The 26,094-nt window shown below is 43.0% G+C and overlaps 2 protein-coding genes across 8 annotated transcripts in view; one reads left to right on the top strand and one right to left on the bottom strand.

Annotated features, from left to right (window-relative positions):
- Positions 1-9,874: 9,874 nt before the first annotated feature.
- Positions 9,875-17,250, top strand: LOC130112854 (nuclear distribution protein nudE homolog 1-like). 2 transcript variants are annotated; one of them, XM_056280366.1, is made up of 9 exons: positions 9,875-9,997; positions 10,328-10,476; positions 10,665-10,818; positions 11,237-11,385; positions 12,716-12,852; positions 13,173-13,349; positions 15,966-16,051; positions 16,168-16,322; positions 16,660-17,250. In XM_056280366.1, exons 2-9 carry the CDS (start codon positions 10,391-10,393, stop codon positions 16,751-16,753), a joined length of 1,038 nt encoding a protein of 345 aa, XP_056136341.1. In that variant the 5' UTR covers positions 9,875-9,997; positions 10,328-10,390; the 3' UTR covers positions 16,754-17,250. The 2 variants fall into 2 exon arrangements, with proteins under 2 accessions (XP_056136341.1, XP_056136342.1); XM_056280367.1 differs by having other exon boundaries at positions 9,892-9,997; positions 10,371-10,476.
- Positions 17,251-17,386: 136 nt separating this feature from the next.
- The window catches only part of myh11a (myosin, heavy chain 11a, smooth muscle), a 43,461-nt gene continuing 34,753 nt past the window's right edge, over positions 17,387-26,094 (bottom strand). For 4 of the 6 annotated variants that reach the window (XM_056280820.1, XM_056280823.1, XM_056280821.1 and 1 more), the window contains 9 exons: positions 23,963-24,175; positions 22,518-22,679; positions 22,102-22,230; positions 21,913-22,001; positions 21,671-21,794; positions 21,234-21,442; positions 20,653-20,761; positions 20,164-20,336; positions 17,387-19,210 (listed from right to left, as the gene is read on the bottom strand). In XM_056280820.1, coding sequence (XP_056136795.1) covers positions 19,078-19,210; positions 20,164-20,336; positions 20,653-20,761; positions 21,234-21,442; positions 21,671-21,794; positions 21,913-22,001; positions 22,102-22,230; positions 22,518-22,679; positions 23,963-24,175 — 1,341 coding nt within the window. In that variant the 3' untranslated portion in view covers positions 17,387-19,077. Of the gene's footprint in view, positions 19,211-19,681; positions 19,715-20,159; positions 20,337-20,652; positions 20,762-21,233; positions 21,443-21,670; positions 21,795-21,912; positions 22,002-22,101; positions 22,231-22,517; positions 22,680-23,962; positions 24,176-26,094 lie in introns of those variants that run through there. The other 2 variants (XM_056280824.1, XM_056280825.1) reach the window with 2 other exon arrangements.

Below are 26,094 nucleotides of genomic sequence, written 5' to 3'. Positions count from 1 at the left end.
ATTGAAACAGCAGGTCTCAAACTGAACCAAGCGAAATGCAAGTTCAAACAGAAACAAGTCCGCTTCCTTGGTCACATCATCGACGAGGCAGGCATCAGACCTGACCCGGACAAAGTGGCCGGAATAGAGAACTTTCCTCAGCCCCAGAACGTGACGGAACTCAAGAGGTTCCTCGGGATGGTGAACTATTTGGCAAAATACGTCCCAGAGCTGTCCACGGTACGTCAGCCGCTTTATGGACTGCTTAAAGCAACGACAGAGTGGCTGTGGGGACCTGCACAGAACACAGCATTCCAAGACCTTAAAGCAGCACTCGCCACCGCTCCGGTACTCACCTTTTATGACGTCACTAAGGCTACGGTGGTGTCAGCAGATGCCAGCAGCTACGGGCTGGGGGGCATTCTGCTCCAGCAGCATGGGGAACACTGGAAGCCCGTGGCCTACTGCTCCCGACGGCTGAGTGACGCAGAGACAAGGTACGCACAGATCGAGAAAGAGTGCTTAGCCAGCGTCTGGGCATGTGAAAGGTTCGAGAAGTACTTGTTTGGGCTTGACAATTTCAGACTTGTCACTGATCATAAACCACTAGTGCCTCTCATGAACAGCAAAGACTTGGATAATGTGCCCATTAGGTGCCAGAGACTGTTAATGAGGCTGATGCGTTTCAATGCAGTGGCTGAATACGCACCAGGCAAAACGTTAGCTGTGGCTGATGCACTCTCCAGAGGCCCAGAGCAGCGCTACGGAGATGGTGCTTCTCATGATGATGTTGCGGCACACATTGATGCCATCGTGTGCCAGGTGCCTGCCACACCTCAAAGGATGCAGGAGATAAAACAGAGCATGGATGGGGGTCTGCAGCTCCAGACAGTGTTGGGCTTCATCAGACACGGCTGGCCTGAGTATGTCGATAAAGTCAGAGACTTTTATCAGGTGAGAGGGGAGTTATCTGCGGTAGATGGTTTAGTCATCAGAGGCAGTCGTATCGTCATTCCCACAGAGATGAGGGAGGTGATCTTAGAGAGAATACACGACGGGCACCAGGAGATAGTTAAGTGCAGAGAGAGAGCTAGCCAGTCAGTGTGGTGGCCTAAAATGACGGAGCACATTACAACAAAGATACAGCAATGTCAATTCTGCAGAGAACACAAGAACACACAGAGAAAAGAGCCTTTAATGTCAAGTGAGCTCCCATCCAGACCATGGCAGAAAGTTGGCATAGACCTGTGTGAGTACAAAAAGCAAAACTACTTGATAGTGTCTGACTATTATTCCAGGTTTTTGGAGATCCTAAATCTACCAACAACTACTAGTAGTCAGGTTGTAGCTAGGCTGAAGGCTACATTTGCATGTTTTGGTATCCCTCAAATTGTAGTTAGCGATAATGGGCCACAACTAGTTTCAGAAGAGATGAGGAGGTTCAGTGAGGATTATGATTTCATCCATGTGACTTCAAGCCCACACTACCCCCAGAGTAATGGACAGGCAGAGAGGGCTGTTCAGATAGCCAAAAGCATATTAAGACAGGAAGACCCTCTCCTCGCCCTGTTGACATACAGAGCTACACCCTCTTCTTCCACCGGAGCCAGTCCAGCGGAATTGCTCATGGGTAGGAGAATCAGAACCACCTTACCCACTTTGCAGCATAACCTGAAACCGGCCTGGCCTAAAGAGGACCTGATCAAAACCGCTGACGCCGCAGCCAAATCGAGGCAGGCTTTCTACTACAACTGCAGGAACGGCGTGCAGACACTGCGCCCACTGAACTCGGGTGACGCAGTACTCACCAAACTTGATGGACAGAAAACATGGACAATGCCAGCAGTTGTTCACGGTCAGAGCTCCACTCCCAGATCCTACATAGTGGAGACAGCTCAAGGTGAACATTACAGAAGGAACAGGCGCCACCTGTTGGCCACACCCAAAACACTCACCTTTGTCAGCAGGGATCCTGACCATGTCACTCCAGGGGAGAATGGAAACACGGATGAGTCCTGAGCAGCAGAAATGCCAACTTCCACACCACATGTTACTCGCTCTGGCAGGGTGAGCAAGCCAGCAATCCGGCTGGATTTGTGAGGCGTATGGACTTGTGTACTGTGGGAGATTTTTTATTTTTTTTTGTGAAAAGGGGGGTGATATACAGGTTAGAAAATCATCTTAGAGGGGGAGATGTAATGAATGAAAGATGTTATTATTTTGAAGGTCCTGTCACGTGTTTAACTTGACCTACTCACGGGTGTATGTGCAGTGCGTGTGACGTATACAGGAAGTTAGACGCGCATGTTATGAAGGTTGTATGTTGAACGAACGCTAGTAAAAGCTACACAGTTAAGAACCTACGAAGTCGGCTCACACTTGAATTATTCTTATGTCAGTAAGACAAGGCGTCTACGGACATTACACTGTCCATCACCATTACAAACAAGAAAGGGCTCAGAGCCGATCCTTGACGTAATCCCACTTCCACCTTGAACCCATCTGTCATTCCAACCGCACACCTCACCATTGTCACACTGCCATCATACATATCCTGCACCACTCCTACATACTTCTCTGCAGATCCCAACTTCCTCATACAATACCACACCTCCTCTCTCGGCACCCTGTCGTATACTTTCTCTAAATCTAGAAAGACACAATGTAACTCCTTCTGGCCTTCTCTATACTTCTCAATGAACATTCTCAAAGCAAACATCGCATCTGTGGTGCTCTTTCGTGGCATGAAACCATACTGCTGCTCGCTAATCGTTACCTCTCCTCTCCCACTTACATTGCGCATCCCAGCTTGTAGATAAATGGGGCTAGTGGGGGGGGGGTGACTGGGGATAAGATTATATGTCATGTTCCTATATCATTTTTATATCATGTAAATCTGACATATATCATGCACTTGTTTTAAAATCTTTGTGTAAGTATTGCTTGTTGTTTAAAACCCAATAAAAATATTTGACCAAAAACAAAAACAATACAGTGCCTAATGACAGAAACCAACGACCAGTTTCATATGCAAATATGAGCGTGACCATTGATCATATGTACCATTCACAGAGGATTAGGGGTTGTTGAAATCATAGCATTGTAAGACGGCAGCAGATGTATAACGACCGAAACCAACGACCAGTTTCATGAGCAAATAAGGGTGTGCCCATTAACTAGAGTTTCGATGGCCATATATACTATTCACAGAGGGTTGGGGAATAGTTGCAATGGTGACCTATGTACTCTTAGCGCCCCCCCCCCTCCCCGGTTCAGGGATGGTCCTTCCCTTTTAACGTAGATGGGCTCTTTGACTCCCCGTTCAATCCATTGTTCCTCGCTATCAAGGATGTGCACTGAAAGAGTGGCCAGCGCCTGTAGATGGGTGTAGACTGCGGAGTCCTGGCCTGATGTGTTAGCTTTCCCATGTTGTGTCGTTCTGTTGTTGTGCCACAGGGCAGCTAACACGTCAGGCCAGGACTCTGCAGTCCACACCCATCTACAGGTCGGTGGCCACTCTTTCAGGGATGAGGATGTGCACATCCTTGGTAGGGAGGAACGATGGTTTGAATGGGGAGTCAAAGAGCCCATGTTAAGGCTATGTTAAGAGGGAACGACCATCCCTGAACTGGGGGGGGGGGGGGGGGGGCTTAGAGTTCACCTGTCATCATTTTACAATGCTGTGACTGCAACTATTCCCCAACCCTCTGTGAATAGTACACATGGCCATTGAAACTCTAGTTAATGGGCACACCTTTATTTGATCATGAAACTCGCGTCGTTTTTGGTTGTTATACATGTGTCGCCACCTTACAATGCTGTGATTGCAACAACCCCTAATCCTCTGAATAGTACACCTGATCAATGGTCACACCCATATTTACATATGAAACTTGTAATTGGTTTCGGGGAACTGTATTGTACCGTATTGTTTATAAGGGTGGGCATACCTGCAGTCAGTTTAGACTGAAGAGGTCATTTAGTTGAGTGAGGAAGCGTATCTGTCAGTAAACATTGTATCCAGATGAACTGATTCAACCTTCTTTGATTTTCCTACCTGGATTATTGAGCATGCATCAAGACCATTAACTAGAGTTTCGATAGCTATGTGTACTATTCACAGAGGATTGGGGAATAGTTGCAATCACAGCATTGTAAAATGGCAACAGGTGTACTCTTGACTGACTTAAACTGTCCATACATTGTACTAGAATGTTTTTAATTGCTTTTGTTTTAGTAGCGGGTATTAGGCTTAGATTTTGTACGTCTGCTACTAGACTTTCACTTTTCAAACAGGTTAAATTAAAACCAGTTTTAGTCTAGATGTGCAACCACTAACTACTACTACTTTCGGCTGCTCCCGTTAGGGGTCGCCACAGCGGATCATCCGTTTCCATTTCTTCCTGTCTTCTGCGTCTTCCTCTGTCACATCAGCCACCTGCATGTCTTCCCTCACCACATCCATAAACCTCCTCTTTGGCCTTCCTCTTCTCCTCTTCCCTGGCAGCTCCATATTCAGCATCCTTCTCCCAATATACTCAGCATCTCTCCTCCACACATGTCCAAGCCATCTCAATCTTGCCTCTCTTGCTTTGTCTCCAAACCGTCCAACCTGAGCGGTCCCTCTAATATAATCGTTCCTAATCCTGTCCTTCTTCGTTACTCCCAGTGAAAATCTTAGCATCTTCAACTCTGCCACCTCCAGCTCCGCCTCCTGTCTTTTCGTCAGTGCCACTGTCTCCAAACCATATAACATAGCTGGTCTCACAACCATCTTGTAAACTTTCCCTTTAACTCTTGCTGGTACCCTTCTGTCGCAAATCACTCCTGACACACTTCTCCACCCACTCCAACCTGCCTGCACTCTCTTTTTCACCTCTCTACTGCACTCCCCGTTACTTTGGACAGTTGACCCCAAGTATTTAAACTCAGATGCCTTTGTCACCTCCACTCCTTGCATCCTGACCATTCCACTGTCCTCTCTCTCATTCACGCATAGGTATTCCGTCTTGCTCCTACTGACTTTCATTCCTCTTCTCTCTAGTGCATACCTCCACCTCTCCAGGCTCTCCTCGACCTGCACCCTACTCTCGCTACAGATCACAATGTCATCCGCGAACATCATCGTCCATGGAGACTCCTGCCTGATCTTGTCCGTCAACCTGTCCATCACCATTGCAAACAAGAAAGGGCTAAGAGCCGATCCTTGATGTAATCCCACCTCCACCTTGAACCCATCTGTCATTCCAACCGCACACCTCACCATTGTCACACTTCCCTCATACGTATCCTGCACCACTCCTACATACTTCTCTGCAACTCCTGACTTCCTCATACAATACCACACCTCCTCTCTCGGCACTCTGTCATAAGCTTTCTCTAAATCTACAAAGACACAATGCAACTCTTTCTGGCCTTCTCTATACTTCTCAATCAACATTCTCAAAGCAAACATCGCATCTGTGGTGCTCTTTCGTGGCATGAAACCATACTGCTGCTCGCTGATCGTCACCTCTCCTCTTAACCTAGCTTCTATTACTCTTTCCCAAATCTTCATGCTGTGGCTGATCAACTTTATACCTCTGTAGTTGTTACAGTTCTGCACATCGCCCTTGTTCTTGAAAATCGGTACCAGTATGCTTCTTCTCCACTCCTCAGGCATCCTCTCACTTTCCAGGATTGTGTTAAACAATCTAGTTAGAAACTCCACTGCCATCTCTCCTAAACATCTCCATGCCTCCACAGGTATGTCATCAGGACCAACTGCCTTTCCATTCTTCATCCTCTTCATAGCTGCCCTCACTTCCTCCTTGCTAATCCGCTGAACTTCCTGATTCACTATCCCTACATCATCCAACCTTCTCTCTCTCTCATTTTCTTCATTCATCAGCCCCTCAAAGTATTCCTTCCACCTTCTTAGCACACTCTCCTCGCTTGTCAGCACATTTCCATCTCTATCCTTGATCGCCCTAACTTGCTGCACATCCTTTGCAGCTTGGTCCCTCTGTCTAGCCAATCGGTACAAGTCCTTTTCTCCTTCCTTAGTGTCTAACCTGTCATACAACTCACCATACGCCTTTTCCTTTGCCTTCACCACCTCTCTCTTTGCTTTACGCTGCATCTCCTTGTACTTCTGTCTACTTTCTTCATCTCTCTGACTATCCCACTTCTTCTTTGCCAACCTTTTCCTCTGTATAATTTGCTGTACTTCCTCATTCCACCACCAAGTCTCCTTGTCTTCCTTCCTCTGTCCTGATGACATACCAAGTACCTTCCTAGCTGTCTCCCTCACTATTTCTGCAGTGGTTTTCCAGCCATCTGGCAACTCTTCACTACCACCCAGTGCCTGTCTTAACTCCTGCCTGAACTCCACACAACAGTCTTCCTTCTTCAACTTCCACCATTTAATCTTCGGCTGTGTCTTCACTCGCTTCCTCTTCTTGGTCTCCAAAGTCATCCTACAGACCACCATCCGATGCTGCCTGGCTACGCTCTCCCCTGTCACCACCTTGCAGTCTCCAATCCCTTTTAGATGGTGCCTTCTACATAAGATATAGTCCACCTGTGTGCACTTTCCTCCACTCTTGTACGTCACCCTGTGTTCCTCCCTCTTCTTGAAATATGTATTCACCACAGCCATTTCCATCCTTTTCGCAAAATCGACCACCATCTGTCCTTCCACATTTCTCTTCTTGACTCCATACTTTCCCATCACCTCCTCATCACCTCTGTTCCCTTCACCAACATGTCCATTGAAGTCCGCTCCAATCACCACTCTCTCCTCCTTGGGTACCCTCTCCACCATGTCGTCCAACTCATTCCAGAATTCTTCTTTTTCATCCATCTCACACCCAACTTGCGGGGCATATGCGCTGATAACATTCAGCAATAAACCTTCAATTTCCAGCTTCATACTCATCACTCTGTCTGACACTCTCTTCACCTCCAGCACGCCCTTGACATACTCTTCCTTCAGAATTACCCCTACCCCATTTCTCCTCCCATTCACACCATGGTAGAAGAGTTTGAACCCACCTCCGATACTCCTGGCCTTACTCCCCTTCCACCTGGTCTCTTGCACACACAGTATGCCTACCTTTCTTCTTTCCATCATGTCAGCCAGCTCTCTCCCTTTACCAGTCATAGTGCCAACATTCAAAGTTCCAACTCTCACCTCCACATGCCTACCCTTCCTCCTCTCTAGCTGCCTCTGGACATGCTTTCCTCCTCTCCTTCTCCTTCGCCCAACAGTAGCATAGTTTCCACCGACACCCTGCTGGTTAATAGTACCGGTGGCGGTCGTTGGTAACCCGGGCCTCGACCGATCCGGTATGTAAGTCTTATTTATGATCCGCATATTTGATTTGGCAAAGATTTTACGCCGGATGCCCTTCCTGACGCAACCCTCCCCATTTGTCCGGGCTTGGGACCGGCACTAAGGATGCACTGGCTTGTGCATCCTCAGTGGCTGGGTTAGATGTGCAACCACTAAGGTTTGCAAAAATACTGTTGATTTTATTTATCAGACTTATCACACTCCCATATTCACTCATAAAAAGACAACAACCGCTATTCCAAGATTCAAGGTTCAAATGTTTATTTGTCACATACTTCGCTTACAAGTACAATGAGCAGTGAAATGCGTATCACAAAAAAGAACACACGTAGAGGAATAAAATCTAAAAGTTAAAAATCCTGTGAAGGTATACGCCAGTAAATATTTATATGCAAATGTGCAACTAATATACACATATACAAATGGTCTGTATCAAGAAATATATATTTATATTTAGATACACATAGTACACATGCATTATGCAAATTACTCCATTTGAGGAAGCTTAATTATGCCTACATGTAGACTTAATTCAATGAAAAATATCAAGTACATCTCATATATTGTTACCCTCGGAATGATTTGTTCAATATTTGACCTTGTGTTATCTTTAATCACAATAGCTATACCCTAAAATTTAGATCATATTACTGTTGAACACCTTAAATATGCCAGTCCGAGGATAGCTCCTCTCCTTGCTATTTGTTTTACTGGCTTTATGGTCCATGGCTTGTTACCAGACTCATTGTTGTCTGTACTGTTAGTGTCAGTCATTAAGGACAAAGCTGGTTAAGTATGCAGCCTAGATAACTACAGGCCTATAGCTCTAGCCAGCATACTGTCAAGAATCCTGCTGGATCCATGGATAACCAGTTTGGGTTTAAAGCTAAACATGGCACTGACTTATATATATGCCTTAAAAGAAATTGTTAACAAATATAGAGGCCAAGATTCAAAATTCGGTTCTTATGTGTTTTATCGATGCTTCTAAAGCTTTTAATCATGCTAATCATAGAAAGTTGTTTGTTAAATTGAGTCAAAGAGGGGTGCATAAATACATTGCGAGAACTCTGGCTTATTAGTATGCCCACCAGACTATGCAAGTGAAATTGGGTGTTTCAGCCCCATTTGGGGTTAGCAATGGTGTCAGAAAAGAAGGAATTCTGTCTCCAATTCTCTACAATCTATATACTGATGATTTGTCCAAGCAGTTGAAAGCCTGTAACACTGGGTACATGATTGGTAATACCTTGGTGTCATCCTTAGTCCCTGTAGCGCTGGTCTCCAGTAGCTCCTTAATAGTATATGTTCTGTGTATGGTGTGGAGCATGATATCAAATACAATGCTAGTAAGAGTGTTGTCATGATCTGCAGAACAAAAGAGGTCAATTATCTGAAATTTCCTGATTTTAAGTTGTCTGATAATAATCTTGGGGTATGTGATGAGGTGAAATATCTTGGACAATATATTACTGAACAAATGACAGACGATATTGTAGCGAAATCGCGGGACAACGCAACCACAGGAACTGCCGCGGCCGGGAAGCGAACCAGTATCGCCCGCACCGCAGGAGGCATCGCTAACCGCTCGACTAAAGGGTCAGATCCGTCAGCCAGCGGCCAGCGTGTCTTCTTATCCATGCACGTTACAATATTTATAGGCAATGCCGCATGATGTATGCACAAGCAAAAGCTATCTCATACAAGTTTGGTATGTGTTCAGAGCATATCGTACACCACTGCACACCTGTGGTCAAAAAAAAGAGAAAAAAGCAAGTTTACAGAGGCTTCGAGTAGTTTATAATGATGCTATGAGAATGCTACTAAAAAGACCTAGATGGTGTCGTGCAAGTGAAATGTTTGTGGCTGCAGGAGTCAGCACCTTTCAGGCTGTTCTAAGAAATTTTATGTATAAAATTGTTTGCCAGCTCAATGACTCTGATAATGTGATCATTAAGAGTTTAACTAATATAAGTTTCAGTGCCACACACTACCAATCCCGGCAGTGGGACCACTGGTATAGCTGCCTTCTTATAAGACACTGATGATTTGTTCCTTTTATGTTATTTTATTGTTTGAAGGTGTGGGGGATTGGGAGTGCATCAACCCGGTCGGAATGTAAAAGGGGGTGCGTTGTCTAAAAAGTGTGGGAAACGCTGGTGCATTCTCCTGATGTAACAGATTGAGTGCAGGGGCCTGTCTGTACTGGACCGCCCTGGATGCCCTCCGCATCGGATTCAGGGCTCATTGGATGTACACCCCAGTGAACTCGACAGTTTTGTGGCGGTAGACAGACGTCTTGACTCTGATCTCGGATCTACTGATTCAACTGAAAGAACGATCGACATTATAAATATGCACGTGCACAATGTTTGGTATTCTATCTAAGGCCAAAAGATGGTGCCACATGTCACCTCGGCTGGTATGACAGAGCTCTCTGTGCAGTCGGGGGGGGGGGGGGGCGTTTGATTTTACGGCACCATTTGATTGGATAGTCCTCGTACGTCAACATCCATATTCACCAATGGCGTGCGTTCCAGTAAGTGTTTAGATTCAGTTTACGAACCTTGGAAGCAGCGTAAGCGTACGTTAAATATGAGCGTTCTAAAGTGAATGTAACTTTCGAACCGTCTTTGTTTTTAACCTTTGTTGTTCTACGATATTGAATATTCTCGCATAAAGGTGAGTTAACTTCGATTATCCTTTTCGTTTTTACGTAGATACCCGAGATCGGCAGTTTGCGAACCTCACTCTAGCCCAAGTCCGGCACCGACGCTAACGCTAGCTCGAAATCCTGCCTCGGTCGTGTTGTTGCTGTGTTTAAGAAGAGTAACTTAATCTCGTTATTGAAACGTTAAATTAACCTCCACGCCAGGGACACGCTTTTGAAGGCAACGTATGTCCAAGGGAATGTGCCGGCAAGTGCTGGCTAACGTTAGCTAGCGATGGAATGGATGACCGGGGTCTTCTGATGTATAGATTGAAATATTGTTTCTTTCTCTAATCCCGAAGGTGAGGTTTGGGTAGCGATCTCATCTCTCATCTTGTTAATCAGAAAGACCTAAACAGGTAGACATGGGTGAGCCAGAAACGCATAAGTTCGCGTCAATACAAGAGGAACTGGTTTTCTGGAAGGAGCAGGCACAGAGTCATCATCAAAGGTAAAATTAATAAGCAGAGTACGCCTGCTTGTCGTGAATAGACATCTAACAACACCCACCATCATATGACATCGACTTAGAAAAGAGCCACGGAAAATATTTTATGTCCCCTTTCTTCAGTGATCACATCATGTGCGATTACATTTGCAAGTTAATAATGCTGTAGTTTAACGTCGGCTTGTCACTAGGGCCGAGGAGGCTCAGGAGGAGCTGCAGGAGTTCCAGCAGATGAGTAGGGACTATGAGGCAGAGCTGGAGACAGAGCTGAAGCAGTGTGAGGCCCGGAACAAAGAGCTGCTCTCGGACAACAATCGGCTCCGCATGGAATTGGAGAGCATCAAGGTACAGTGCGTTATTTCTAAATAGGCCTAGGACTCTAAAAACTAGGTTTACTGACACATGAATAGACAGACAGAGACACACAGCTGTATGGCAACCCACATTCACACAGTCACTGGCAGTACCACTACGCCCTCTTTGCCCAACTTTGAATCAGCTGACTGCTATTTTTGCTCAATAGTCCGTGGGGAAGGAACATTAATGGAGGGAGAGAATGCAGGATTGTACTAAAAGCCCTTAATTGCTAAAGGACAGTGGGGGACAGGGAAGTGGAACAAGAACCTTTAAAAGTACATGTCTTTGTAAACCCAACAGGACATAAAAAAGACTCTTTAAACTGACTTGAAAGTTAAAAGTGCTAGCTCTGGTTCTGCAGTTGGCAGTTCTTAATGTCTCCATGTTGTTTGCTGTGTGTTTACAGGAGAAGTTTGAAGCACAGCATTCTGAAGCATTCCGGCAACTCTCAAACCTAGAGGGAGATCTGGCTGAGACCTCAGCAATCAGAGACCAACTCCAGAAATACATCAGAGAGCTAGAGCAGTCCAATGATGATCTGGAGAGGGCCAAGAGGTCAGTGTCAAGGCAGTGTGAGGTCTTGTTTCACAATATTATATCTGATTGCTTTCTGTCTTTGTCTTTGCTTTCAATGTACTTCATTGATCTCCCAAGGGAGGAAATTCCCCTTTTTGTTGGGGAGCAGAGTTAGTCAGTTGTGGCAGCCAAGTTCAGGGCTGCAACTGTATTCTGACGTCATGCAGTATTCAAGCTGTAATACATGAATTGCCTTGATGCTGAAATGTGCTATATAGTAAATAGATTTGTCTTGCCTTGCCTTTACATGAACAGATACAAATAGATATACCTTGATAAATGGCTAAATCGTCATTTAAAGAATTTTGAGAATCAAAAAGTAGCCATGGAATATGAATGACAAATAGGCTAAATAAATATTCACCCACTCACCTGTAATCTGTTCACACGGGACTTTTATTATTTGGGGAGATCCAGTAATTTGTAATAATTGCAGAAGTCATTGATCTTTTGCAGTTCTACTGTGTCTGTAATTTGTCAAGTAAAGATTCCAGTGCAAATCCAAAGAACATCCAATGCATTGCATCTAGTGACTTTTGGCATATGCAGTTTCAAAAAGCAGACTATAGGCCCTCTGAGGGCTGAGTGGAACAAACCGCTGTTCTTGCATTCCGCTGGTTATGTGGCTGGGAGGTTTGCATCCCAGACTCTCCGTAAGCGGTCACGGCCAGCGCGTCCACGGGGTAAGGCATTCATTAGGCCGCCGTTACCCGAGGGATAGTGGGTGTAGATCGGTGTAGTGTTTGGGGACTCGTTGTTGTCCAGCGACCCCTCTGGCCCATCCGGGCGCCTGCAGCCAAGCAACCGAAAGCATTCTCCCTACATCTCCTTCGTGGCCTGAAGGTAATGCAATCCATGCAAGGCTTCAGCGTGTAAAATAGCGAGAGCAGCCGACACGAGTTTGAAGGAAACTGGTGTTACGACTATCTCCTTCCTGTGGAAATGTGAGCCAGGGGAGTTATTCAACAAGCGTTCCGGCCATATGCCATTGGCTTAATCGGGTGGGATGAGGGGAAAAACTAGAAATTAATTTATAAAGAAAAAGCAGACTATGTGAAGGCTGTGTTGTTTACATGTGTTAATAAATTGAATGACTAACAACCCCAATATGTAATAATCTTGTTATGCTTAGCCTTATCTTATTTAACCTTACCTGTTGTTTCTAAAGTCAGTGTAATAACTTTTGGCAATCTAGTATCAGGTTTTCATTTTGAATGTAAAAACCCTCAGCAGCTCACATAACACAATGACCTTGGCACAAACCCGTACACTCACCAGCCCAACCGTCATATCCTGTTTCATCTCACAGGGCTACCATCATGACTTTGGAGGACTTCGAACAGAGGATGAACCAAGTCATTGAGAGGAATGCTTTCTTGGAGAGTGAGCTAGATGAGAAAGAAAACCTACTTGAGTCTGTCCAGAGGCTCAAAGATGAAGCCAGAGGTAAAACACACACACACACACACACACACACACACACACACACACACACACACACCAAAGGCTAACATTTTTTAAAGAAATGCTGATTGCAATCAGTATTGTCCAAAAAACCACAGGGGTAATGTTTAAGTGCATCCATTTTGGTATTTTGTTTAATTCCAAAGTTCCATTTATTATCTCTGTTTTCTCTGTTTTACATGTATTAATGAGTAAACCCTATTATGCGAGTGTTTTAATTAGAACCTTTTTATATTTGGAAAATGAGTGAGACATCAAAAGCTGAGTTCTGTAGTCACATCTGAGTCTTTTGTTTTTGGCAGACCTTCGCCAGGAGCTGGCTGTGAGACAGAAGGAGCGGCGGCCCTCCAGCAGCCTCGGAAAAGATCCAGATAAAACGGAGTTTCCACGCTCCTCACCCGGCAATCCCTCTGTCCCTGTCACGCCCTCCAAACCCATCACCTCCTTTGCCACACCCCCTGCATCCAGCATCCGACGTGGTGAGTATGAAGTCTTCCTTGGCTGAAACTATGATGAAATATAAGATTTTTTTGTTTTTTTGCTTTGTACTGTGGTTACTGTCAACTGGATAAATTTTTGGCTCATCGTATCCGATTAGGATTATGTTTAGGGCTGCAACTAACAACTATTTTGATAATCGATTAATCTGTCGATTATTGTGGCGACCCCTAACGGGAGCAGCCAAAAGTAGTAGTAATAGTAGATTTCTTTGATTAATCGATGAATCAGATAAAAACACAAAAAAAATTTCCATCATTTTATTCAAAAAACAAAATGTTATTCCAAGTAACAGACCTAAATGAATGCTATACAACATGTACAAAAGATATATGCTTATTTGTTATGTTTTGTGTTTTTTTTTTTTTTTAATTTATTAAGTGCACAAAAACAGGTAGTTTTTTTACATTGCTTGAATGGACCTGAACTGTTAAAATAGTAATACATTTTAAATAATAAAAAGAAAAACGCAAAACAAACTTAACAGGCTTTTCTACATCAAATAGCATTTAGAGGTGATTAGATAAGAGGAGATAATTAAAATAAGAAATAAGATGTGATTGCACTTTATCACCTCTTATTTTGCCTGAATATGCAATCCTTGTGTATATCTGAAGATTGTTGTGTTGTTATTCTATCTTAAGTACACTGACAGAGCCACGAAACCGGAGTCAAAGTCCATGTGCCAACCTACGTGGCCAATAAACATGATTCTGATTCTGACTTAACATCAGTAACACTTTCTCACTCTCACATTCTCTCTCGCTCGCTCTCTACAGGAACTTTGCATTACATTGAAAAAATGTTAGCATGTCCACATGCTCCTAGCTAAGGCTAGTTCTCTTGGAAATTTGACTTAATAGACCATTCAAACTTGATCGCATGCTCCTGGCTAAGGCTAGTTCTCTTGGAAATTTGACTTAATAGATCATTCAAACTTGATCGCGAGCAAACACCGGCTATTGTGTAGAAAAACGAGAAGAACTAACTGACATTCCTGTGTAAGAAGTGGGGTTGTTGTGAAGCGTCTAGTGTGTTGGTGTAGTGTTCTGTGCCTGTCATGTCTCACTCTCAACCTTCTCCGCTGGCTAGCAGAAATGCGAACATTAGAGCCAAGCACGTAAGTCTCTCTTTGCCAGTACATAGCCTCTCCAACAGCAAGCCCTATGTAGTGCCTCCTTGTGGTGACACATGGTAACTGGGTACACCTTGGACCCTGGCTTAACTACAAGGGACTCGGAGGAGGTCTGGCCCCTAGACGTGCGGTACTCAGACCCACTGGTGTGATATTCCCTGATGCCTACGAACCAGCCCCCAGCTATGGGTTAAATAGTGCCACTGCCTAGTGGATACCTCGGGAGAGGAATAGGCTACGGGAGAAAACCCCTACAGAAAATCAACGTCCACGGTGCCTTTTTTTTTTCATGCCCTTTTCTATCTGTTTAAGTCGGAGAGTACTGCTGGCGTTTGTGTGTGGCTGCCGCTTCTCCCTCTCGTAGCCCACCCTTCCCATCCACCCCTGTATGTTTGTGCTATGTTTATCTGTTGTCTTGTTTCACCCCATTTATTGTAAAGTGACTTTGAGTGTTGGAAAAGCGCTATATAAGATTGATTTTTTTATTATTATTATCATTATTATTATTAACTACCTGCTGTGAGATTCCTCACTTCAAAATGCAACACATGGCATGGGTCTAAACTCATTTAATTAAGATTTTGTACTTTCTGAGTCCCCTTCATCTATGGCTCCAACATGTTTTCGTTTCAGGTGTTCTGTTATTACTGTGGTGCTCCCATGCCACCCGAGATTGGTTTTACATAATTTGCAGCTAACACACTCAAATTTAATGTTAAGTACTCCCATAGATGATTTTGGTCAAGCAAGTTTTCTCCGCCATGTTTCAAATGTTTTTTTTTTTTCTTGGAGTGATGTAGCCAGCTCTGTAACATAGCGTGCACCAACAGAGACCCAACGAATTGATAATGAAATTCATTGCAAACTATTTTTATAATCGAATTTTATTGATTCGTTGTTGCAGCCCTAATTACATGATAACACACTGTCGCACACAGTCAAAAGGAGCATATTAATCGTGCCTTAGAATGAGACTGTGTGTTTAATTCTGATTTCTATTGGTGTGTATATGGCTCAAATTAATGTAAATAAGACTAGAACTCTAATCATACGATGGACTGAAGAGTTTCATTATGAACAACTGGTGATTGGTGGATATAGGTTATTTTTTTACAAATGGAAAAATCGCATGATAGCAAGCAGTGGACCCATTTTACTTTATTTAGAATGCAAAGAGAATCAATCTTATAAAATCTTTCAAGAAAAATGCCTCCCTTGGATTTTGACAAAGGTGGAAATAATTTTCTGAGTTCATCTGAATTTACCTTTTTTGTGAGACGGAAAGAGTAAAACTTTTTTCCCCCCCATCTCCCTTCTCCAAAGGGGCAGGGGGTTGGGGGGTCTTCATACAGTGCCTGATATGGCCATTTATATTTAAGCTTTTTCATTTCTTTTGTACACATTTATATCGATCATAAACAGTCCATAATTAGTTGAACAGCTGACTGATGTGCTGTTTTAGGTGATGGCCTAACCGGGACTCCACTCACTACATCAGCTAGAATATCTGCACTCAACATTGTTGGAGAGTTATTAAGAAAAGTTGGGGTAAGAGATATACATAATACCACCATATATAAATACAAACTTTGCATGAATTTTTTTGTATCAGTTGAAGCTCTATTAACATTTTGGCTGTTCTGTTTTTTGGTTGTCATTGTCAGAACCTGGAGTCAAAGTTAGCTTCGTGTCGAGACTTTGTGTATGACACTTCCACTACTAGGCCGGCACTTCAAGGTGGTCCTGGAACTCCCTCTGGTATAGAAGGAGGCCCTGAGCATCAGGCCAGTAGTATGAGCCCTCCTCCACAATATGACAGGTGAGGGGGGGGGTACAGTAGTTAAGCCTTTATTCTTCAGATGGAAGACATTCTTGTCCTCAGACAATATTAACAGGAAACATTGTATTTTATCTTAGAATAGGAGCTTAAAATATGAACTGCATTCGTTACTGGATTTTACTGATTACTATGTAATGAAATATTGTAGAATTTTCCCAAGATTGTGAAAATATTACAGGTACAACAGATTAAATGAATGCTTTGATTTTAAGCTCTTTACAAGCCAACCATTATTCCCTTGTTGAGAATGTATAGAAAATAGGTTTCCTGATTTGTGTCTTGATCATGGGTTCATGAACTACATCTTGTCTTTCAGCCTAGTGAAGCGGTTAGAGTTTGGGCCAGCATCTCTTAGGGGCATCACCCAGGGTTCCCAGTCTCCACAGGGCGGGGTCAAGATCCTTCTATGAAGCACATCTTACTGAGCCACCCCACTCCCAACAACATGAACTATGTGAACCAGAAAGCCACCTCCCTTGCTCCTTACTCATCAGCTCCTGTTTTTTTCTTTTTTTGCATTTTATTAGACAGCAATAGTGAAGAGGCAGATGGGAAATGGGAGAGAGAGGTATGACATGCAACAAAGGTCAGCGGCTGGAATCAAATCGTTTGACGGTTGCAGCTGTGTGCTGTAACCATTGAGCTATGGAGGTGCCTGTGTAATTGTAGCAATAGTAGATCTTCAGATTTTACAGATACTAGACACAGTTCATAGTGTTATTTCTGTAGTTACTTCAGGGTCTGTATTATAGCTGTCTTGCCTGAAAAACACTGCACCGTAAACTGGGACTAGGCTCACCCACGGTGCACTTATACTTACCTGCAAGCTCTCACCATTGTGGGCGCCCCCCCCCCCCGTTCAGGGATGGTTGTTCCCTCTTCACAGAGCTGGCCTCTGACTCCCCGTTCAAACCACCATTCCTCCCTATCAAGGATGAGGATATGCACATCCTTTATAGGGAGGGAACGCTGGTTTGAACGGTGGAGTCAAAGATGCCAGCTATGTGAAGAGGGAACAACTATCCCTGAACCGGGGGGGGGGGGGGGGGGTGTCAAAGAGTACATCTGTCGGCCATTTTACAATGCAGTAATTGCAGCTATTCCCCAATCCTGTCAATAGTGCACATGGCCATTTAGTTAAAGGTCATGATTTCAGTCGTTATGCAACTGTGTTGTTTATAAGGGTGGGGATACCTGCAGTCAGTTGAGACTGACAAGGTGACTTAAATGAGTGATGAAACGTTTATTTTTTAATGTTTTATCCTGCAGTTTGTGTGCAGGAATTAGGGTTGTCAGTTACAAACTTGAGCTGTGGAGTATCTGCATCTCTTAGCTGCGTTACTTCTCAGATGCTACTGAACTTTTAACTTGTGACCACTGATGACTGCGTGTCTGTTACTCTGCTAATACTTCCGTTTATCAGAATTAAACAACTGTCTTTGCCAGAAATACTGAACCTGTCATTTGTCCCATTGGTTTGATATCGTTTTGAACTGGGCAAACATAAGAATATGTTCCTATGTTAATGTAATGTGATCTTTGAAGCCATTGTTGTGAAAGACAATAACTAAAAGGGCAGAGCCATTGCTGTTTTTTTTAATATATATTTGTTGTGCAGGTGGTTCCACAAGTCATAGATACAAATGGTGTTATGTAAACAATTGATTACAAGCAAGAGAGTAGAGGATGGGAGGGTACATTGGTTTGGGATAACCAGGAAGTTTTATGAACAAATTATAAATCTGGGTGTAAAAAAAATAGTAAGTATTGGAAGTGCAACATATTACCAATACTGATCTTTGTCATAATTACTGGCATTTGTAAGGTACACAAACCCAAAATCATATCCACATCAGACATTTCTGTCATTATTGGATTTGAGTATCAGTACCCAGAATCTACTTGAGTAATAATACTCTATTGAAGATGGTCATATAATAGTCACAAAGAAACTGACTTCTAATAAAAAAAAAAATAATGGCTTAAATGATGTTTTCATTAATCTATTTGAAAGATTTATAAAGGTTTCCTTTTTAGGACTGACTGGTGGTTTTGCTGTCTGAATTGAAAATCTTCCAATCGATGAACTTTTTTATTCTTTTTAAGCTTTACATTTTGACTCAGCATAGAGTTGAAGCTTGCTACACTCAACAGTGGAAGAAACAATTGATTGGAAGCAGTTTGTGGGCAGAAATAGATTTCTATTCATACAATCTGATAAACTAATTCAACGATGTTCAGGAAAAAAAAAACAGCAGTCACAGGCAACAGGTTTTGTCAATGATGGCATAGAAATCGACAGATTTACATGATGTCTGTTCTAAGGTGATCTAAAGAAATACCTGGCTTTGGTGTCAGGTAAGTGGTACAAAACATAATTAGATGCACCTTTTTGTGGGTACAAAACCTGGCATACAGAATTATCGTTCATTCAGTGCAGTACAAAACAGTGTCGAAAAATACAGCAAACCACACAAATCCTCATAGGCACCTTAACATTGTCCCCAAACTGATGTTCTTCAGTCCTTTTGATTCTTTTTCCAACAAAAATGTCTCAAGGAAATAGTGCTCTGAAACAAGAATGATCATAAAACTACTGAATTTGACAAAGTACATATCTTGAAGTGACGTGGAAGAACTACATAGGATATCAGGTTTTAAAAGTTATTCTTATAAGCAGCAGATCTGCCCTGTTCCATAATACTGATGACTGAACACTTGTTTTGCGCCTCCTCTACTCCGCAGACTTAGTTCCATTGTAGTCGCTCTGGGGGTCAGCCTCCTCTTCTGAAGCATCATCTACCAATCCCCTACGGCCTCCTCCCATACGCCGAGGTGCACTGCTGAAGGAGGGCTCATTACCACGCCTAAAATTCCACAGACACACAAATACAGATGCAAACACACAAGCTTTGTCACTTTGCTTAGTACTCTTGCAGTTTCGAGAAGGGTTAAGGCTTGAAAACCACTCGAGTGAGTCACATTGTAAAGGAAACTACAAAGAACAGAATGTAGAGGTTGTGCTTTGGTTACAGGTCAAGCACGCCAGTTATCTTTCGAACTCATTTATTTCCTGGCCCAGAGAAATGAGTTTGGTTTATGGCAATTAAACCGAGCGCTGAGAAAAATATGGTGATCAGTCAGCAATTGCAAAAATATATTCCTGTTTTAATGTACAAAGACATTTTGACTCTAGAGGATTCACCGGTTGGTCAGTGAACCATATTTTCCTCAGACAGGCTTGGGAAATGGCAGAATCAAAAGTAGTGCAAGGGGCAATGAAAGTTATGGCAGGTTAAAAAGAAACGGTGACGGGTAACTTCCAGACGCAGAAGTACCTGCTTTGTTACTCCTTGGGCTCAGGGTTGCCTCTGCAATAAGAGATGGACATGGTTGTTTTTGCTCGTCCTCAGAGTTGTCCGTCATGCTAGATTAACTGCCTTATAAAACAACAACTTTAATGTTTCGATGGTGCACCATAGAAAAAATTTCAAGAATGCCACAGAGAATTGGTGACCTTTCCACACTGAACATTAGCACTAGATGCTTGACATCACTTGATACTTTTATACCTTGAGCAAAGATGTTAATATCAAAGACATTAATGGACCTGCAAGGTAGCATGAAACAGCGGATGGTTTGTGAAGGTAACTATACCCTCATGCTATATTGGAAATATACCCTCATGCTTTTGAAGTGCATGGTGGTACAGTTATTCAAGGGCAGGGAGGAACAAATAAAAAAAAAAAACAACACTCAACTAGCCAAAAAAAATAAAATAATGCTAGACAGAGTGAAGGTGAGAGATCCTGCATGTTACCTCAGTTTGCTCTTCAGGGAGTTGAGCTCACGGCTCATTGCGTCATTGCCCTCAGTGGCTTCATCCAGCTCACGCTGCAGCTTCCTACGAGCAGCTGTGGCTCGCTGAGACTCCTCCTCCGACTCCTCTAACTGCCGCTTCAGCTGCTTCATGCGAGTATTGGACTTATCCGCCTAGGGCATTAAGGAAAGTGGAGATGACCATTACTCATTTTCTTCTTAATTGCACAATCTACCTGTAGACTGCCGTTGTGATTTGGGGCTACACATAAATTTGACTTGACAGTGGCAGTCATACAGGGCACTAATTCATTCCACTGGTAAACCCTCAAAAATCCTCCTGGAAAATATACTAGCGTTGTTGCGTTGTAACCATTTCTCTTTACGAATAAAACAAAATAAGTGTAAAATGTGTGATCGCCACATTTTTTTTGTGTGCATAAGCCTATTCATGGGTATATGTGTGTACAGGTGTATTTAGTGTTAATACCTGATCCTTGTACTGCTCTGCCTGTTTCCTTTCGTCCTCCACCTGCATTATCAGGTCCTTTAACTTCTTGTCCTTTTGACGTATACTCTTGGCACTTGCCTGTTTATCTCTGGACAAAGAAGAGAAAGACAATTTTAGTGTCTACATGGTGAAAAGAGAAGGGATGTTTTTATAACATTCAGAAGTGAAATAGTGGAATCAAGATTGCTGTAAAGCGGTAGAAAGTTTAAATTTATTCACAGCCTTTGGTCATCTCGCTAGAAAAGTAAAACTGATGAAAAGTAGTAAACATGTTGAGAGAATATGAAGAAGTTAAAGGCTGAGAATGATTCGACACCGTGGCTTTTACATAACAATAACCAGTACATATTTACTGTCTATGAAGTTTGATTTAAAAAGGTGTACATATATAAGAATATAAATAAAAGACTATCATCTGGCTCCCTGGTTTGTACAAGAGTTTGCACAGCGACCATAAAAGAACAGCTAACCAATCTGCCAACTGCTTGTCTGAAAGTACCTGCGGCATATAAAAACATGAATAATGTTGGATTTCATTCAAATGCTGCCATGGCCCTGACCTGTTCTCCTGCTCCAGCTGCTCCTCAAGCTGAGCCACTTTGGCCTCTAGGGCAGAAATGGAAGACTTGAACTTGGACTTGACCTGGTTCTCCATCTCTTGGAGCTTAGCCTTCAGCTCCTTGTTCTGGCGCTCCATCTGCTGCCGAGCACTTTCATTCTTCTGGGAAGTGCTACGCTCCGTCTGCAGCTCGTTGTTCAGCTGGTCCACCTGTGGAGGAAATACAGAATGACAGGAGAGAGATTTGGGGTCTCATGCTTTGGCAATGAAACGTTGTTCTTCGTGTTTTAATTAAACTTCATGGGCAGAAGTTTTTGGGTATTAACGCTTCATATTTTAAAAGATGTTGATCAGAAAAGGTCAATAAGTGTTTAAAGAGAGACCTTTACACGTTAAGAAGTTTATCTGCATCCTGGTGGTCACTACTAGCCTTATTACCTGTTGTGTGCTCTTTCTTAGTCGGTCATTTAGAATCTCCATGTTGCTCTGCTCCTCCTCCAGCTCCTCCTCTACCTGAGTGATCTTAGCTTCCAGGCGACGCTTCTCATCTGACAAGGCTGACCTGTGCAGATGAGGCATGGTTGGAATAAGTTTTTTTTAACTTTTTTTTCTGTATTTATTGCACTGTTGGGTCTATGTAGTAACTGTGCTGTATTCAATATAATGAAATTTCAACTCACTTTCCAGAGGCATTGCTGGCCAGTTCATCAGATAGCTCATCTCTCTCAGCCTCGGCCTGCTTGCGTGCCCTCTCAGCAGCAGCCAGGTCCTAAAATACCATTAATTATTAGACATGCATCATTAAGTCCAGACTTCTGCTTTCTTCTAAGTTTTTGCCTCCACGACAGTAGCCTACTACAATATTTTACCTCCTGGAGCTGCATGAGCTCAGCCTCCAGACTCTTGGCCTTCTTCTCGCTTTCCTTTGCAGTAGAAAGCACCTCTTCCCTGGCTGCACGTGCATCCTCCAGCTCTCTCTGATAGTCCTTCATCTGAGCCTGGAAAGAGCGAAAAAGTAATAAGCGAAGGTCATGTGAAAGTGAACATTAAAACCTAAATTTAAAAATGAAGAAATTGACAAACAGTAATTAAAAAAAAAAAAAGGAAATACCTTAGAGCAATTTTTTTGGGCAGACAATGGAATGATTCAAATTTTGCGTAACTGAGTCATTGAAGAACACAACATTTTATTTGGTTAAGTAGTCTGTGGATAGTGTGTTCACTACAGCCCTGTGCTTTAATTGGTGCTGTTTTGATTCCATCTCTTTGATTTAGTCCGTCTCACCTGTAGCTTGCGGAGCTGCTTGATAGCCTCATCTCGTCCCTTGTTGGCAGTCTCAATCTGTCCCTCCAGGTCCTTCATATCTCCCTCCAACTTTTTCTTGGCCGCTGCTGCTGTGGCTCGCTGCTTACGTTCATCCTCCAATTCAGTCTCCATCTCACGCACCTGAGGTTGTTAATGTGCATGCACTCCCAATTAGAGTCTGAATATGCTTTGTGTAGCCATCTATATATTGGACATATCAAAATGCATATTTCTGTAAACATTTAAAACATTTATAAAAGAAGAAAATATTGTTAGATATGAAGCACCTCATGAATCTTCTTACTCACGCTCTCTCTCACTTACAAACTGACGTTTGGCTTCATGTTTAGCTCCACCATCTACACAGATTTGGGGTGGGGATGGGGGGTTGCAACCCCTCCATGATGTGAATGTATGTGAATGACTGCATCTCAAAATATATGCTGTTTCACATTTTCATTTTTTGATTAACATTGGAATCCTAACTGGTAAGAAAATTATAAATATATTTTTGCATCCCAACCACTATTACCCATGAGCTTCTCTCTTGTATTTTTGTCATTTGGTATTGCCCACGCCATCTCATTTGAGGTAAGAATCCACAGAAATGCCGTTGACAGGCAAGTAAGACGTGCTCTATCAAATTTAATGGGCTCGAACAAATCAATTATTTGATAAAAAGTTTTTAAGTGTTTCTAATGTGTCAGCTTGCTTTTCTGGGGTATTGGTTCACTAAAAACATGATTCAGACAAGGTAAATTTAGTTTGTTGAACCGATGCAAAAGCATCTATTTTACAATAGCAATGTTATGTGTCCAGTGAGGATATCATGTAAATAACGTGTAACATTGGCTACTCATCTGAAAAAGCGCATTCACTAATAGACCTACCTCCAATTACAAACTTAAGACAATGGGCCTCATTCATCAACTGTTCATACGTACAAATTTGTTCTTGCACACCCATGGAAATTTTTTAGCTCTGAGGTTTGTCTCAGAGACCAGTGTAGAACTTTGGTAACCCCTGAATATAGACACCAACTGGCTAACACTGATGTCTTTGCAAACCTGGGTGATTGCTCATTGCAAGAGGTAGGCAATACACATTAGGGGGAAGGAATTACAACTAACCATCGGGCTTTGCATCTGCTGTCAGACAATCTTGAGAGCTAAAAAATTCCATGGGTATGTAAGAACACATTCGTACGTATGAACGATTGATGAATGAGGCCCAATGATCCTGTTTTGTTCAGTTCACAACCCCCCCCCCAAAAAAAACCACACACACACACACACACACACACACACACACACACACACACACACACACACACACAACAGTTGTGCTTTTCATCTATGACACAATGTGTCTTTGTGTTGTGTGCATTCACCCAAAGGAAAAATTATCACTCATTCTTTATTTACCTGTTTGACAAGCTGTCGCTTCTTCTCCTCTCCCATCTCGTCCCGTCCCTGGAGGTCCCTCTCGAACTGGGCCTTGAGGGCTTGCATGTTGACCTCTAGACGCAGCTTGGCATCCTCAGCTGCCTGAAGTTCATCCTCCAGTTCCTCCAGCTGAGTCTTCATCTCCTCCACCTGGGCCTCCAGGCCTCGTTTGGACTTCTCCAGCTCATGGACCTGGGAATCATTCGGGTTGGAGGGTGGTTAGAAAGTAGTTACTAATTTAACTAAGGATGGATTAATTTCAGTGAAACTTGCCCTCCAGAATACATTCTTAAAATCAGAATGCCTGTAGGGGTAGAACTTTAATCAAACCAGGATTCATATCAAATCACAATACCCCCCCATATTTTTTATTTTATTTTACATATTGTTCATGCAGATTTTATGTTCGTCTCTATCCATCTATCTGTGGTCTGTGGTCTTATCTTATCTGTGGTAATGTCTGTGGTCATGAAATCCTTCGAGAGACTCGTGTTGGCCCACCTGAAGGAAATCACAGCCCCCCTGCTCAACCCCCTGCAGTTTGCCTACCGAGCAAACAGGTCAGTGGAGGATGCAGTCAACATGGGATTGCACTACATTTTCCAACATCTTGACTCCCCAGGGACATACGCAAGGGTCCTGTTTGTGGACTTCAGCTAAGCATTCACACCATCATCCCAGATATCCTTCACTCCAAACTCACCCGGCTCACTGTACCAGCCCTTATCTGCCAGTGGATTAAAAACTTCCCGACAAACAGGAGGCAGCTGGTGAGGCTGGGGAAAATCAAATCCAGTCCTCGGACAACCAGCACTGGCACCCCCAAGGGATGTGTACTCCCCCCTCTATTCTTCTCCCTTTACACAATTGCACCTCAGGTGACCTGTCTCTGAAGTTTGCGGATGACACATCCATAATTGGCCTTATTCGGCATGGTGATGAGTCTGCATATAGACGGGAGGTTGATCAGCTGGACCTCTGGTGCAGCCATAACAACCTGGAGCTGAACACGCTCAAAACAGTGGAGATGAAAGTGGACTTTAGTAGGAGCCTCCCAACACTATCCCCCCTCACCATACTCAACACCATGGTGACTGCAGTGAAAACCTAATGATTTATGGTTTCCACAATCTCCCAGAAAACAAGTTACAATTGGAAATAAAACGCTTCAAGGAAGACACTATACAACATAAAAACATAATTAAGGCTGAAACTAGTGAAGTCAAGATGGGGGTGAAGCCAAAAACTAAAAAGAATGACCACACTGAAACAAGCCCAGAAACACCAGACTCGCCTGGTCGGCCGAATTCACTGACATTGCTAGCCAACTTAGCGACAGCTACAGGATCGGTGTTGCTAAACACAATGAAGAGGTGGACAGGAATAGAGCTATACTTTTAAGGATTATTGACTGTGTCAAATTTTGTGGAGCATATGAATTTGGATTATGTGGCCACGATGAGAGCAGTGACACTGCCAACCCTGAGATTTTTATTGGACTAGTGAGTTTTGCTGCTGAACTGGACAGTGTGTTGAAACATTTGGAAACGGCAACCGTGTTTAAAGGTACATCAAATATTATTCAGAATGAACTGCTGGATTGTATGTTAGGGATCATGCGTGAGTACATAGTAGATGAGATTAAAAACGCAGATAGAAGGGAGAGCAGCAGAGAGATAAAGTGATAGCGCAGGCTTACCACGGTGCGAGCGTGATGCGGGGACTTCCAAATTCTTATCGATCAATATGTAGTAGGCTACTGTAGGCCTATGTTACGATAGTTTTGTTTAGTTTTTTCCTCATAAATTATTTTATGTGGAACACTTTCTGTGCACAATATGTACGTCTATTTGTTGGAAACTTTCCCGCATTTGCGCTATTAATTTAATTAGATTTATATGGCTGCGAATTATGTTTATGGGTGGAAATTTGATTGCTTTGTGAAATTTGAAATTTGATTAGTTGTGGCTTAAATAGAATAACTGTTTCAAATGCAAAAAAAAAATCACTAATAGGCTATCATTTTAATTTAGTTGTCTAATTCAATTAATGCATATTATCAAGCCTACATTAAATAAATGAAATATAGTGTCAGACAATGACAGGCAAAC

This window comes from Lampris incognitus, chromosome 5 (genome assembly GCF_029633865.1).
Source record: "Lampris incognitus isolate fLamInc1 chromosome 5, fLamInc1.hap2, whole genome shotgun sequence".
In the NCBI taxonomy this organism is placed as follows: domain Eukaryota; kingdom Metazoa; phylum Chordata; class Actinopteri; order Lampriformes; family Lampridae; genus Lampris; species Lampris incognitus.
This window is presented reverse-complemented; position numbering and strand designations above follow the sequence as displayed.

Bases quoted from the DNA above. Each gene is read 5' to 3' on its own strand.
- LOC130112854 (XM_056280366.1), top strand. From the start codon at position 10,391: ATGGGTGAGCCAGAAACGCATAAGTTCGCGTCAATACAAGAGGAACTG. The intron at 12,853-13,172 runs GTAAAACACACA...TGTTTTTGGCAG, and splicing joins GCTCAAAGATGAAGCCAGAG to ACCTTCGCCAGGAGCTGGCT. The intron at 13,350-15,965 runs GTGAGTATGAAG...GTGCTGTTTTAG, and splicing joins TGCATCCAGCATCCGACGTG to GTGATGGCCTAACCGGGACT.